Source organism: Chelmon rostratus, chromosome 11, assembly GCF_017976325.1.
Source record: "Chelmon rostratus isolate fCheRos1 chromosome 11, fCheRos1.pri, whole genome shotgun sequence".
Classification (NCBI taxonomy): domain Eukaryota; kingdom Metazoa; phylum Chordata; class Actinopteri; order Chaetodontiformes; family Chaetodontidae; genus Chelmon; species Chelmon rostratus.
Genome location: NC_055668.1, coordinates 6464452 through 6479295, shown reverse-complemented (window position 1 = coordinate 6479295; position 14844 = coordinate 6464452). Strand labels below are relative to the sequence as shown.

General features: G+C 39.6%; 1 protein-coding gene across 1 annotated transcript in view; it reads right to left on the bottom strand.

Annotated features, from left to right (window-relative positions):
* LOC121613803 (regulator of microtubule dynamics protein 2) overlaps positions 1 to 12864 on the bottom strand; it is a 31197-nt gene extending 18333 nt beyond the window's left edge. The window contains exons 1-2 of the mRNA XM_041947437.1: positions 12815 to 12864; positions 8778 to 9232 (exon numbers count right to left, since the gene is read on the bottom strand). Of these exons, the coding sequence (XP_041803371.1) occupies positions 8778 to 9223 (446 nt within the window). The 5' untranslated portion in view covers positions 9224 to 9232; positions 12815 to 12864. The remainder of the gene's footprint in view (positions 1 to 8777; positions 9233 to 12814) is intronic.
* Between the last annotated feature and the right edge of the window lie 1980 nt (positions 12865 to 14844).

Below are 14844 nucleotides of genomic sequence, written 5' to 3'. Positions count from 1 at the left end.
TTAAAGCGGCTATACTCAGTATTTTTATATAAACAATGGATCCCATGACTAAGTGCTCGTGGAATGTGTCACTCATAGTGACGAAGCACAGAGAATTACAACCAGTCTCTGTACTTTCCCTCAGCTCCAAGGACAGATTTACTTTATTTCTGCTCATTGTTTTAGTTTCATGAGCCACAGCTTAGCTTCACCAGTTTAGATCACTCATGGTGGAGAACAAAACTGAGCTAAAAGAAGAGTGAATATAAAGTTGCTCATTGTCTGCTTGGTGTGTAAATAAGAAAGTGTTAGCCGACAAGTTGACCATGTAAACTTGAAAGCTGACAACATCAATGTAAAGTTTGGTCATACCAGACCAAGTAAGACTGTGCAGCCAAACCCCCCAAATATTAAACTGAGCAAAGGTGCGTTTATTGCTTCTGACTTTAACTTTTCATTGGTAAAGACAAGACTGTGCTATCTTCTTTCAAAAGTTACATTTTATCCCTTTGAAAAACAAGATAGATCCCGATTGCCAGACCAACTAATGCGAGATTGATCAAAGCATTAGACTGTGGTTGAAATGTTTTGAGACATTTATTGATATAAAGAGAAAACTTTGTGACCCATAGTACTGTACATTACTCTAATCCAGTATCTTAGTAGGAAACGGAGAATTCTTGCAACTGAGAGAGAAACTAGACTTTACAGTATCTTAATTTTAATCTCCATCTATTTTTATACAATAATTTTGAGATAGCGTGCAAAGCCTTCCTACAATCCCCCACTCGGCACTAACCCCTGTGTAAACCCTAAAACCTGCAGGCAAGGCTCAAACCATTTATTGGCCAATACACCTCATCTTAAAAAAATCTGGATGGGTGTGCTTTTGTGTTTACTCTGACTGTTGTGGTCTTCCTTTTTTGTCTGCCCGCACCATACGATAGAGCACTGCCTTGCAACAACCAGACCCGTCTTTTCACTATGGCAAGACAGTTACATTATTGAACCTGTGTCATTCATTCATTCCCTAATTCATTCATCTTTTTGTCCTTTTATTCATTCAGCAGTCCGTTTTCCCTCCCTCCCTGCAGTTATGTACTCAGTGGAGCTGGAGAGACAGGCAGCAACGCACTGAGTGATCAGCGCATTCCTGTCACGCCATTCCATGGCTCATGAATCACTTGAGTTGAAAGGAGAAAGAAGCTAAGGATCTATCTGTGTACGTGTGTAAGTACTGTATATCTACTTGTGCAAGCAATATTTTCTGCAGGCAAATTTATCAATTTGCCAACTTCTGGTTTGTGATGCAAGTAATAAGGACGACACGGAAGAAGACAAACAGCAGTGGAAGCACATTAAACAGAGAGACACGGTAGGGATCAATGAGCTGATACTCATGGTAAAGAGTTAGTGGGTGCCGTTGACGTCGGTCATTCACTCTGGCCCATTGAGACCTTAACTTTGTGTTATTGAAAGGGGTGGTCGAAGCATTTGTTAGTTACTAGACAAACAATATGACTGCTTCACAAAGTTGAGCGGCTGCTTGCTTTTCTGTTTAATGTCACTGTGAATTTTCTTTCACTGCTGATCAAACAAGACAAGAAATATGGAGTAGGGCTGCAACCAGCTATTTTCATTATCCAATAGTCTGTCAGCTATTTTTTCAATTTACTGATTGTCCGTTTAGTCGAAAGAATGTCAGAGAATTGCGAAAAATGTCCCATTTCTTTAAATTATTAGCCTGTGTTTTCCCACAAAGAGGCCAAAATTGAAATAAATTTAGTTTACAATGCTAAAAAAAATATAATACGTATCTTAAAACAATTATTCTACTCTGTGGTACTTTAAAAGCTACACTATGGACACATATCTTAAATAAGGTATTCAAGTAATATAGCTAACCTAACATACTACTGGTATTTCAACACTGATAATTGAAATGAACCACTGTATAGTGAGCACAATTCATAAAACCAAGTCAGTAGCAGAATCATTTCATCTGTTACTTGTCTAAAACACAGTCCACACCAACAGCTGATTTTATCTTCCAATTTGTATTCAGCAATAGAAACAGTCCAACACATCTACCCATGCTGTGTCCAACCTTGTAACACACTATGCACTATGTGAAGATGAGAGGCTTTAAGCGTCATGTTCAACAGGCTGTGTGTTCACTAGAGTAGATCAGCCATTCAGCATACAGACCCCAAGGGGCTATGAAGGGATCTCTCAGTAGAGCTTAGCAGTGGCAGTCTCTGTGGTTACACTGTTCAAAACAAACCTGAGTTACCATCCCAACATCACCGGGCCTTGGAACACGCAGTCCAGATTATTCAGCCTGTGTATTTGTGGTGACAGGACCAATGAAAGACTGCTCTGCAACAATGGCTGACAGATTAGAAAGAGTCCAGTTATTTTCTCTCTATCCTCCTCAAAGGCTGGGCAGGGACTGACAATTCAGAAGTTAACTCCCACTGATCAGCTGCTGAACCACTGAGCTGACAACATCCGTGTTTCTAATTATGCCACCCTCTGTTGTGGTAAATAATACAAGTGGAAAAAAATGTGGGTGAAAAATAACCTGCCATTCATTTGTCACTGGAATGTAATGAACTACAAGTCAGTAATGAATGCAGTAATTCATCTTGCATGTTCAACCATAAATAGCACTTCTGTTGGGGGGTTGTAACACTTTGTTCCTAAAATAGCAGGAGGAAGAAACACAATTGGAAACTCTGGTTTGTCCACAACTGTACAAATGTACAAGTGATGTCAGGTTTGTAATTTTGCCAAAAGGGAAAGAAATACATCTGAACAGGAAGTAGGATGAGAGCAGAGAGAGTTACTGAGAAATGAGTAAGAGACAGCAAAGAAATATGAAAGGGCTGGCCAGAGTGATCTAAAGAAAAGTTTATTCCACCAACAATGGTAATATTATGATATGTCAAGACAGCCGAGCATCCAAGGACCCTTTCTAGTTCATATTAGTCAGTTTCTTGTAAGTAAACACAACACTATGAGAGGGGTGAGAGCAAACCAAAATAGCAAAGTTGTGGACCAGAAAACCAAAACAATGAGCTAAGAGATGTTAGCGCCCTCTGTAGAGCTGACGGAAACTGCAGTTGGATGACAATTCTCATTTAGAGAGACCCATGTCATGTGCAGGTAATGAGTGTGAGCCACTGTTAATATAAATGAGAATATGGATTATAGCCGCTGAAATGTATCACAGAAAATAAAAACATAATTTGGGGAGCAAGAACAACATTTCATTGATCACCCAATTTTACATGAAGGATCTTTTTGCAGTCAAGGATGTATGATCACAGAAAAGCCAGCACTGACCATTAAAGCAAACAGGAATGGGATGATGTGGGTGGTCAGACTCAGCCGGCTGACTGGGAATACATCAGACAGCCGAACATGGCTGTTATGTGTGCACGGTATACATTCTAAGCAGTTCAGCAAATGGGTCTGTTTAGCTAAAAGCCTTTCAGCGAAGTATGAATCTGTGGATATAGACATGAATGTCTTGGATACAGACAGCTGCGGTGCAGCACGTACCATGTCGTCACAGGGAAGTTAGACTAAAGCTTTTAATCACAAAGCAGACAATGAGCTCCTTTTTCTCTTTCTAAACATTTCTGTGTGTGTTGATCAGGCTTGCCCGTTACTAAACAAAACTCCTGCTCAAATCTGCTTAAATCAACAACTATCCAATATCATAAATGCTATGTTTTTTGGAAAAGGAAAAAAGAAGTGGTAATGTCCTTGAGCTACAGCGACGTGATGTGAATAAACTCAGTGGGAACTGTTCAAGGAATTACAAGTTCCTACAAGACACGTTTAAATGAGGCTTCTGACAGCTTGGCACACAGACAGTGTGATTGATGGGTCTCCTTACCTGCAGAGAGGTAGCTCTGAGGAAGCCGTTGTGACACATGAGGAGTGAATAAACAGCTGGAAGTTTCACGTTTTCAGTGGCTGGGTCTGTTGTTGCACTATTCTGAGTGACACTACACTGCTCCATAATTGTGACATTATTGTTAAACTAATTGTTCTATTACCTGTTAACACTTCTGCAGAAGTAAAATGCATCGTTACACAGACTCAGACTGGTGCTGCACCTTCTTATCAGACAATTTGACAACGCTGGTCACACTTGAAATATCTCTGACAAACATTCAGGATTTCAGGTCAGTGTATTTTCCTCTGCTATTACACAACCATAAAAAAAACATTTGGACACACTTGTTAAAAAAACCATTAAGCTTTCTAAAGCAATCAGCTACTGATAGATTAAAACACAAGTCTTTGCATATTCACGATGTGCATCTATCATGTTCTGCAGCAGATCCTGCTATAGGATTTGTTGAAGGCCCTGTTCATACTTGCATGATGCCCCCTGTTGGAAATCTGCTGCCCCACTAATGTCTTTACTTACCTCAGTTCATTAATTTATACAATTAAAGATGTTTCGCTAATTTATCAAATCACTTGCTGATTGGTACTAGAACTGACAGGATGCAAAATCTAAACATGGCTTCCTCTTGTTTTTGAGGTGGCAAAATGTTCAACTGAGATGTTTGCAAACTTGTATTTAGCACCAAGCAATAAATGCTCCAATCATGCTAATCTTAACTGTATTCCTAAAGCTTTGGATTTCAACAAACATGCAATAATACCCAGCACCACGGCTCTTATGGGGATATCGTGTGGACATATTGTGCTCCTAACACTTTCAAGCAAACAGAACAGACATGAAGAGCACTTCAAATGAATGTGAGGATTAGGGGTGTAACTGGCTCCTCTGGGGAACGCTACACGTTCCCTAAGGGGCTGAAATTTCTCCACTGCGCCGTTCCCAATATCCCCCACACCCTCTGCTCTTACAAATAACAGAGCGGCAGGAAAGGCTCTTTAATTATGGGAGGTGTGTGCGTGATGTGATTTCTTTTAAAGCATAATAACCCGGGCTGTAATTAAAAGCATTTGATGAGGCCGACAACTGTCACTCAAAACCTGTGAACTACATCTGCGATGAGGAGGGCATGGGTAACATGAGTAGAGCTGGGTCGACCTAAAATGTTTAACCATCATGAAAGAAGACTCACATGATATGGTGCTATTACCTGTCTATGAGCCAGCACCAACAAGCACATGTGACTTTTGGAGCGACCGGTACCGGTTCCACGTCACTCTATCATTCATTTTCCTAAGTAAATATTGGAAAAAAGTTTGTAATTCATCTTGTTCAATCAGTAAAATTATCTCAAGTATCTTAAACATAATATAACTGCTGACATTGGCTTATGCTAAAAACTACAGAAAAAAAAGAAAGAAAAAGAAAACACCTCATCACAGACCCAGCCTTTGCGTGGAATGCGATCCTCAGACGACACAGACAGTAAAACACAACACTGATTAATTATCCGGGGTGCACTGGATGTTCAGTTGGCCTACTTTATGTTGTTGTAGTTGTAAAAAATGGCTTCAAGGCAACTGATTAATCATTGCGAGGACAGTAACAGAGATGGGGAGGAACCGTACAGCTCTGATCTAAGGCTCACTGCACACCTAAAAACTGTGTGGTTAGGATTTGAACGCTGCTGCACTTAGTATCATGATGTCTTCATGTCAGAGTGCGGCTGGGGCTGCATTTTTCTGTTATAACCCGACACGAGTTCGGTAGGCATCCAGGTTTGTATGTCCGAACCCGGTGCAGTTGATGTAAGATGAAGCACTGAGGTGTTACCCTCTCACACAACTGTTGTTAGTCATCCTGCACCCTGTGTCCACATGTCCCTGCAAGGCTGAACTCCCAGTCTGCTTGCTGTCATAACTCATCAGAGCCCCACACGCTTTACATTTTGCAAAACCAACTGCTTCGTTATTATCTGCATTGACGGCTAAATCGAAATGCGTCCATATTGTCAATTTCCTGCATATTTTCCCTGCCTATATTTGCACTAAGTAGGCTAGCCCAGCCAACGTGACTTAACGTGACGCTACTTCACATACTCCAACATAAATGGAGCATAGGCCAATCCAAGTTAAGTAAAACATAATGTCCATCCAAATCCTTGAGTCTCTGTGTGCTACAATTTGCAATTTCAGCATTCTGAGTTTTTTCTGAATCGCATGTTTAAAACACATTCAATCATGTCCAAGAAAAACGTAAGCCTGCCTGACTGCTCGTAGCATTAAAGCCTTGACTTAATCATCATCATTTAACTGTTGATATTTGTTTTTATGAGATGAGATTTCAAATGATAGTCCATTCAAAAGAAACACATCTGCTGTTTATGTTATCCAAGGCTGGCATGAGTTCAAGGCGTTTGGCTGAGGATGGAGGTGGATGACTGTGCATGTGGTACTTGATTAGTCTGCTGTTCTCTGCAGCACCTAAGGCAAATGTGCATACTGCCATAACTATAATTTAGCACATAAAATGAGCAAGTGAGTTTAACTGGTAAAGGAGAGGAGGGCCTCAAGGTGTTGGATTCACACACTGATCAACAGATAGTTCAGAAGATTGAATATGGTTGTAAAAGTGGAAATTAACCTGAAATCAATTTACAGGTTGCCACCAGTTAAGATATTTGTCTGTTGTTCATCTATTTAAATGACTTCCATTACTAAATTACTAGAGTCTGCAGAATGTTTTGGCTGATCCAGAAAAAAGGTTGAATATATTGGTCAATAGTAAATGCCCAGGCCAGATATTTAGAGCTATTCTAAAACCCTTTACACCCAGATCTGTTCAGCTGTTATACTGTGCCTCATGATGAGCAGCAGCTAAGTACTGTAAACAGTGAAGTCTGCTGGACAAACTATGTAATGATGACACTGACTCTAAATTATTACAAACTGTGTTTCTGCACAATGACCTCGAAAATAGATTTAATATCAGCATCTATATGTCAATATATAATATGTGACAGGCCAGGCTACACTTGAATAAAGCAAAGATGTTGCACATGTGAAATGATGCTTTTCAGGAGCCTTTGATCTAACAATCTTACTGATCTGCGTCCAAATCTGAAGAGCTTACCAGTCTAGGTTCACAGAAAACCACAGACTACGTTTCATCTAGTAGTATTTGCCTTTGTAGAGGAAGAAACAACTTTCATCGACACTATCATACAAGTTCCTGACTGACTGCTACAACTTTGCCACTGCGGCAAGAATCAGAACCACTTCCAGAATGACTTCTTGCCAAATATATTTTCTCTAAAAGAAACAGTAGTAGAACTGATGTTGTTTTCCTAAACATTCAAAAAGTTGTATTTGAATAGTCACAATTTGAAACCGTAGGCAGGGCTGCACTCATTTTTGAGAAATGATATTAATGTAACTCTTTTCAACATCCACCATTCACATACATCCTATCTGTAAAAGATCCCAGGCACGCTTATTGAAGAGATTACTAAAGAATTTGTCAATACTGTGCGGGATGTACATGGGACCTAACAAAGGACAGCAATGCTTCATTAATGCACTCTTTTGCAAACAGAATAGAGGCTGATAATTCTTGTGTTGCAATTAATGTTGAGATTTGATAGCATTTTATCCAATCTGAATCCATTCACTGAATCCATTTGTTTAACGAATCAGGACTGAACACAGCCTCCAAGACTGACAGGGGCCAGTTTGATGACAGGGAAAACAGTGCTGAAGTGATTTGCCGTGGCTCAGACTAGGTCTTTGACTGTGGGGACGATGAAGACACGGCAGGCCAGGACAGGAGAGGCGTGAATCAAGAGGGCAGTGAGAGGAAGGTCGGTCATTACCAGCATGGAAAAGCAGCGTCTAGAGCCGGAATATTTTCATATCTAACTTGGAGAGCCAAACTTAAGTGTTTGATTGTTGTAACAGTGGAGAGACAGGACAGTTTTTGGTGAGCTTGTTAATGCATTTAGGTTTAGCACAGGAGCTTAGTGAATCTGTATTTTGACAAATCCAGGTATCAGAAGTCACAGTCACTTATACAGATGTGTTCAAATATTTTTTCACATTCCAATTTTTTCACTCATGTGAGCAAAATGCTCCTTAGAGCCTTGCTAGATATAGATATAATATGCATTTTAAAACCACCTAGTTCTTAACATGGTATCATTCATGTGTATGGGCAGTGGGCCAGCTCAACTAGAGAAAGATTCTTACGCACAAGCATTATGGGGTTCCCAACAGCATAGAGGATATATGTAGAATGGGACAAAAATACTATTTATGGATGTAACAGTGTGTGATTACTGTACAAATAGATGGCAAGTGTGATGCCGATACTGCACTATGAGCACAAGCTGATCTGGCAAATTAATTATCATGGGATCAACAGTCCAAAATACAGGCCACGATCAAAGGTTCAATGTGAAATTAATATCTTAGCCAGAGACAGTGTGTGTGTGTGTGTGTGTGTGTGTGTGTGTGTGTGTGTGTGTGTGTGTGTGTTCAGTTTAATAATTGTTTTAATAAGTTTAATAACACTGTGTTATTTTTTGTAAGATTGTGTGTGTGAACCATTTAAACTTTAATGCAACTTGTGGGTTCAAATAAAGCATTTAAATGAATGTGTGTGAGAAGCAGTATGACTTTGTGGCTTCATCAGTGGGAAGATATTTAGACATGTTAGTACCACAGAATCTGTTGTGGCAAAAGTGAGCTTCCATAATTGGAAAGATAAAAATCTTACGTGAGTGCTGTGATGTATGACTTGACACAATTTTGGAGCACTGTCTAATCATTTGTTATAAAACTGGAATATTGAATCCCCCAGCTTTTAAAGTACTCACCCCCCCTCACTCTCTGCTTCCTCTGAGCTCCGACCTCCAGCCGGGGCCCCAGTGAGGGTGCCTGCAGCCCTTTTCCTTCGTGTTGGTGTGGTCCTGTGAAGGGGACTGGTTCGACGCACCTCATTATGTCCCCTCAGCTCCTCCCTGACATGGTCCTGCAGTGCTGGCAAAGCATTCTTCAACGACTTCATCTCATCCTTTAGCTCGGACACACACTGGATCAGGGCCTCCAGGCGCTCCAGCACCTCGGTCTGACCCGTCGGCAGACCTGGACTATTCACCAACATCATGCCAGTCCCCTGTTCATTAGCACGGTTGAGGTAGAAACCTGGCCATGAGCCTCGTCGTCTTGACCTAAAGCCCTGGTAACACACCACAGCCAAACTGATGCCAGCCACTCCAGCCAGCGCTCCCAGGACCAGCACCTTACTGTCTGCCTGGGCCATCCTGCAGGCCTGCAGAAAACAGACAGAAATAACAAGACAACAGCAATTATTTATATAATTGATTTGAATTTTGCAATTGATTACAAAATCATTTAGTATATAGGATGTGAGGAAATAATTAAAAATGACAGATTTTCCAGGGCCCAAAATGACGAAATTTGCTAGTTTTTTCTGTATTGTTTTTCTTTCCTGTATGAAAGGTGCAACACAATTAAAGTTTATTATTATTATTATTATTATTATTATTATTATTATTATTATCATATTGTCAGTCAAAAAAGAATTTTAATTTCTTCTTTACTGATGTGTGCTTTTTACCATTTGATGTTAATACTTAAATCAGCTTGATTATCAGTTAAAGAAGGAACAAACACGTGGCAGAAAGATAGTGACTGGAACAGCTTATGCTGGTGGGTACTTTACAGTTACAGACTTCACTGTCTTCAAGCACTTATTAACTGACAATCTGCCTCCTGAGTCCAGGAGTTCCTTCCTATAAGCTTTTCTGCACTTCCATTAGAGCAGTTACCCACTCAATAGAGACTAAACTAAACTAAACTAAAATAAACAGGAGAGGAGTTATATGTAAAAACTTAATAAAAATTAACACCAGCACCGTGACAGTACAAGACAGGAGAATTAAATGTGGACTACTTAATATCAGATCTCTGTCCTCTAAAGCTGTATTAGTAAATGAGTTAATGTCAGTTTTCTTTGTCTAACTGAAACCTGGCTCTCTCATGATGAGTATGTTAGCCTAAGTGAAGCTACTCCTCCTAGTCATACTAATACTCATGTTCCTCGAGGCAGCAACAGAGGAGGTGGAGTTGCAGCCATTTTTGACTCTAGCTTATTAATCAACCCTAGACCTAAACTCCAAATTATAACTCATTTGAAAGCCTTGTTCTTAATCTTTCAAACCGAACCTGGAAAACATCACAGTTTTATTTGTCATAGTGTACCGCCCTCCTGGTCCTTATTCAGAATTTCTATCTGAATTCTTAGAGTTTCTATCAGGGTCAATCCCGAAAACAGACAAAATAATTATTGTAGGTGACTTTAATGTTCATATGGACGTTGATAATGATGCCTTAGTACTGCATTTATCTCATTATTAGACTCAATTGGCTTCCGTTAGAGTGTTCATGGACCTACTCACTGTTTTAACCACATTCTCGACCTTGTTCTGACAAATGGCATTGAAATTAGGCCTTAAAAATTTCAACACAGAATCCTCTTTTGTCTGATCATCATTTGATTACTTTTGAATTCCTATTACCAGACTACCCGCCATTAGGAAAAAATTTCTTCACCAGATGCCTATCAGATAGTGCTACAGCTAAATTTAAGGATGTGATCTCATCTGCATTTAACTCAATGCTCAGTTCAACAGTGGACTGCTGTGACAAGATTAGTCCTTCTCAAACTGATCATCTGACTGATAGTGCTACAGGTTCATTGTGTATGACCCTTGACTCGATTGCCCCCTTAAAAAAGAAGACAACAAAACAGAAGAGGTTAGCTCCTTGGTATACCCCCCAAACCCGCAAAATGAAACAAACGTCACGACAACTTGAAAGGAAATGGCGTTCTACCTTTCTAGAAGCATTTCGTCTCGCCTGGCAAAACAGTCTTAAACATACAGGAAAGCCCTCCGAACTGCCAGAGCAGCCTGGTACTCTTCACTAATAGAGGAAAATAAAAACAATCCCAGGTTTCTCTTCAGCACTGTAGCCAGGCTGACAAGACAGTCATAATTCCATTGAACCACTTATTCCCTTAAGCCTCAGTAGTAACGACTTCATGAGTTTCATTAATGAAAAAACTCTAACTACTAGAGACAGAATTCAGTCACGGAGTTCCGCAGGGTTCTGTGCTTGGACCGATCCTTTTCACTCTTATATATGCTTCCTCTAGGCAACATAATCAGGAAACATTCCATAAATTTTCACTGTTATGCAGATGATACTCAGCTATATTTATCAATGAAGCCAGAGGAAACCAATTCTGACAAAACTTAGTTATCGTATTTGGGCCTAAACACCATAGAAACTCCCTATCCGATGAAATAGTAAAAATGGATGGCGTAGCGCTGGCCCCCAGTACAACAGTAAGGAATCTGGGAGTCATCTTTGATCAGGATATGTCATTTAACTCCCACATAAAACAAATTTCAAGGACTGCCTTTTTCCACCTACGCAACATTGTAAAAATTAGACACTTCCTGTCTCAAAATGACGCAGAAAAGCTAGTCCACGCATTTGTTACTTCCAGACTGGATTATTGCAATTCCTTACTATCAGGATGTCCCAATTTGTTGCTAAATACTCCCTAACTAATCCAGAATGCTGCGGCACATGTTCTGACAAAAACCAGGAAAAGAGGCCATATTTCTCCGATATTAGCCGCGCTACACTGGCTGCCTGTAAAATCTCGAATAGAATTTAAAATCCTTCTCCTTACCTACAAAGCATTAAATGGATAGGCACCATCTTATCTTAAAGAACTTATAGTACCCTATTACCCCAGTAGAACACTGCAATCCCAGAATGCAGGCTTACTGGTGGTTCCTAAAGTCTCTAAAACCACAGTGGGGGCCAGATGACACCGAAACCGGTCGAAGCAGATGGCCGCCCACCAGAGCCTGGTTCAGCTCGAGGTTTCTGCCTCCTAAAAGGAAGTTTTTCCTCGCCACTGTCGCCAAGTGCTTGCTCATGAGGGAATTGTTGGGTTTATGTAGATTAAGAGTTTGGTCTGCACCTGCTCTATATGTAAAGTGTCCTGAGACAACCTTGGTTGTAATTTGGCGATATATAAATAAAATTGAATTGAACTGATTTGAATAATAAACTGAAGACAGTGCTAGTTAAGAGACACGGCATGGTGTGGCTTCTCTAAAAAAAAAACATAATTCTCTTATCTATGTTTGGACATTATGCTTCCGGTGTGTGTCCTTGAAACATGTGAAACACTAACATATTGACAGCAGGACAGTTTAAACTAAATACTGTGTGTACAGTGACCATATGCTTTAACTCAATATTTCACCTCTGTCCTACTTCAGGTTTTCAGTCACTGTTGCTTAGGCAAAGGTTTATGGTGAAGGGAGGCTAATAGAATTGGCCGATTGATAAAGGAGCGAGTGTCCCCCTGGAAACTGAATGTCATTTATCTGCAGCATAGTGTTTACTACGTTGAGAAGGACTGGCCAACTAGCTTAGATAATTGGATCAACATACTAATCACTGAACGAGCGTGTTATCTAACAGTCAGTAACAGCAGCTCTATCGAGACTAAACACACTGGGAAATTCAATGTCTACCGGGGTCTCAAGCATGCTTTATCCAAAATAATTTCATATTTTCATTGTTAAGATGAATCATGATAATTAGCTGCCAATGACAAAGTCCTGCTGCTAGCTAAAAGTCGCCCGTGCCGAAACGTTGTGCTAGCACTCAAAACAAAGTTACTCGCCAAGGTTAAACGACCATAACGCGCTATATTGCTCATTTTCAGCAATACAGTATTACAACAACCCGTTACATAAATACGCAATTTCTAAATAAACACAAAATTGACAACATAACAGACCTTACTGTACAGGTAAGACGAGCGTCAGTCTACGGCTTCGCTGGTGCAACTGTCAAAACACGCCGTGCAGGCTTAGGCGCCACAAAAAAAAGTTCCGGGCTTCATGTGCGCCAACCTCATACTATAAACATACTACTTAATATACCTCATTACTTGATTTGCCTACTCACTTATTTCTCACTCTGTCACTTACGTCCTATTTGTGAGTTTAAAGAACAAGAAATAAATAAATGCCAGGAAAAATTAGTTTCTCACTGATATCCAAATCTTTGACCAAAGTTGATTTTATTATGACCTCCAGCTCTGGAAACTCATGATAAGCTAATATGATAGTGGTATAGAAGGCATCTAAAATTGGCTTAACATTGATAAACTACAGCATTAAACTATTATCTAATTATTATGCACATATTTGTTAGTGATTAAAACAGAATAATATGATATTATAACATAAGCCTTTCAAAGGTGCTATTTTGTATATTGCTGACTACTTTTACTTTAAATATTTTAAGCAGATTTTGCAGATATTGAGCCTGTATGTTTACTAAAATTTCACTTCAGAACTTTTACTTGGCACTTTACTTTACTTTTACTTGTATTTTTAGACTACAGTATTTCTACCTTACTTAAGTAAAGGATTTAAGGATTACTCCCTCTGCTCACAGGAGTGTTCTGTGTGGAGCTGCACGTTTCCATGGGTTGCCCTTCTCTGAAACTGATGCATGTCAAATTAAAAGCAAAGTTGAAATTTCCATTAGGTGTGGCCTGTCTGCCTGTGTTTGTTAGATTTTCGATAGATATCTGAGTTATCTACCTATGTGACATAGCTTTCCACCTGCCACTGGAGTAAAGCTCCAGGACCCTGAAAATGTATGGACTACAATCACTTTTCTGAACTGACCATCTGTATGAATGACATTGCACCGTTTTGCACTCTTTTTTTCATTTCATTGTTGGCTAAATAATCTGCATTAAAGTTCAAGCCATCCTGAAATATCAAAGCCAATCTTTGAGGTTTCGCTTCCTACATGGGTGGACACTTTTAGTTATATGCATCACTGATTTTACATTGACAGTGCAACTACTGTTTGCATATTTGCACGATGTTTGCCCTCACCCAACCTACAAATACTTGCAGTATATGTGGGCCTATAATAATCAAAAATAAATCCTATCATATTACTGTGTTAAAACGAGAACATCTTGATCTGATGACAGTCCATTTAATTTCAGAATATATCATTGGCTCTAAACTGAAATGATAACAATGTCCTTCAGATAAAGTTGTACACAGCACATGCAAAATCATTTGTCTGCATTTTCATTTTTCATTCTCAATGCACAATCTAATAAAAGGTAATGAAGCATTTGATCAGTGCACGTGTCAAGGCTTGGTTCGCACTGCTCATTAATTATCTTGTCATCTGATATTCAGTGTCTATAAGCTGCCTTTTAAAATGATAACATAAAATGTAGATGTGGATGTAATCGATCAGCACAATTAACCCTTTTTCGATCTCTTGCATAAGAATTGTATTCCTTGAGAAGAGTTCTCTTTTATCAACCTTATTATTACAACACATGAGTGAATAGTCAGACTAGTCTGTAGGCTGAGCAAAGTTCAATAGAGTAGGTACAGCAGTGGAAGGAATGTGCTGCATTACACTAGCTGCATGGACAGGTAGCAATAACTGCCTTTAAAGGGAGTCAACAATCGTTACAAGTTGCTTTACCAGTTTAATTTAAACTTGAATGTTTCCAGTCTCATTTGAACCTGCACCTACTTCTGTCTATAACAAATCAATCAATATATCATGATCCTGCAAATTATAAAATATAAATGAATGGACTGCTGCTTATAATTTTTTTCATAATTCTTGGTATTCTATAACAAGAAGCTCAAGCAAAGACCTACCTCTATGATTCACTCCACTGACAAGTGTGTCCCTGCAGTGAGCTTCAACAGAATGTGCACCGGGATTTAAAAAGTTACTGAACACACATTATCACATCAGCCTTGACCCTGTCGT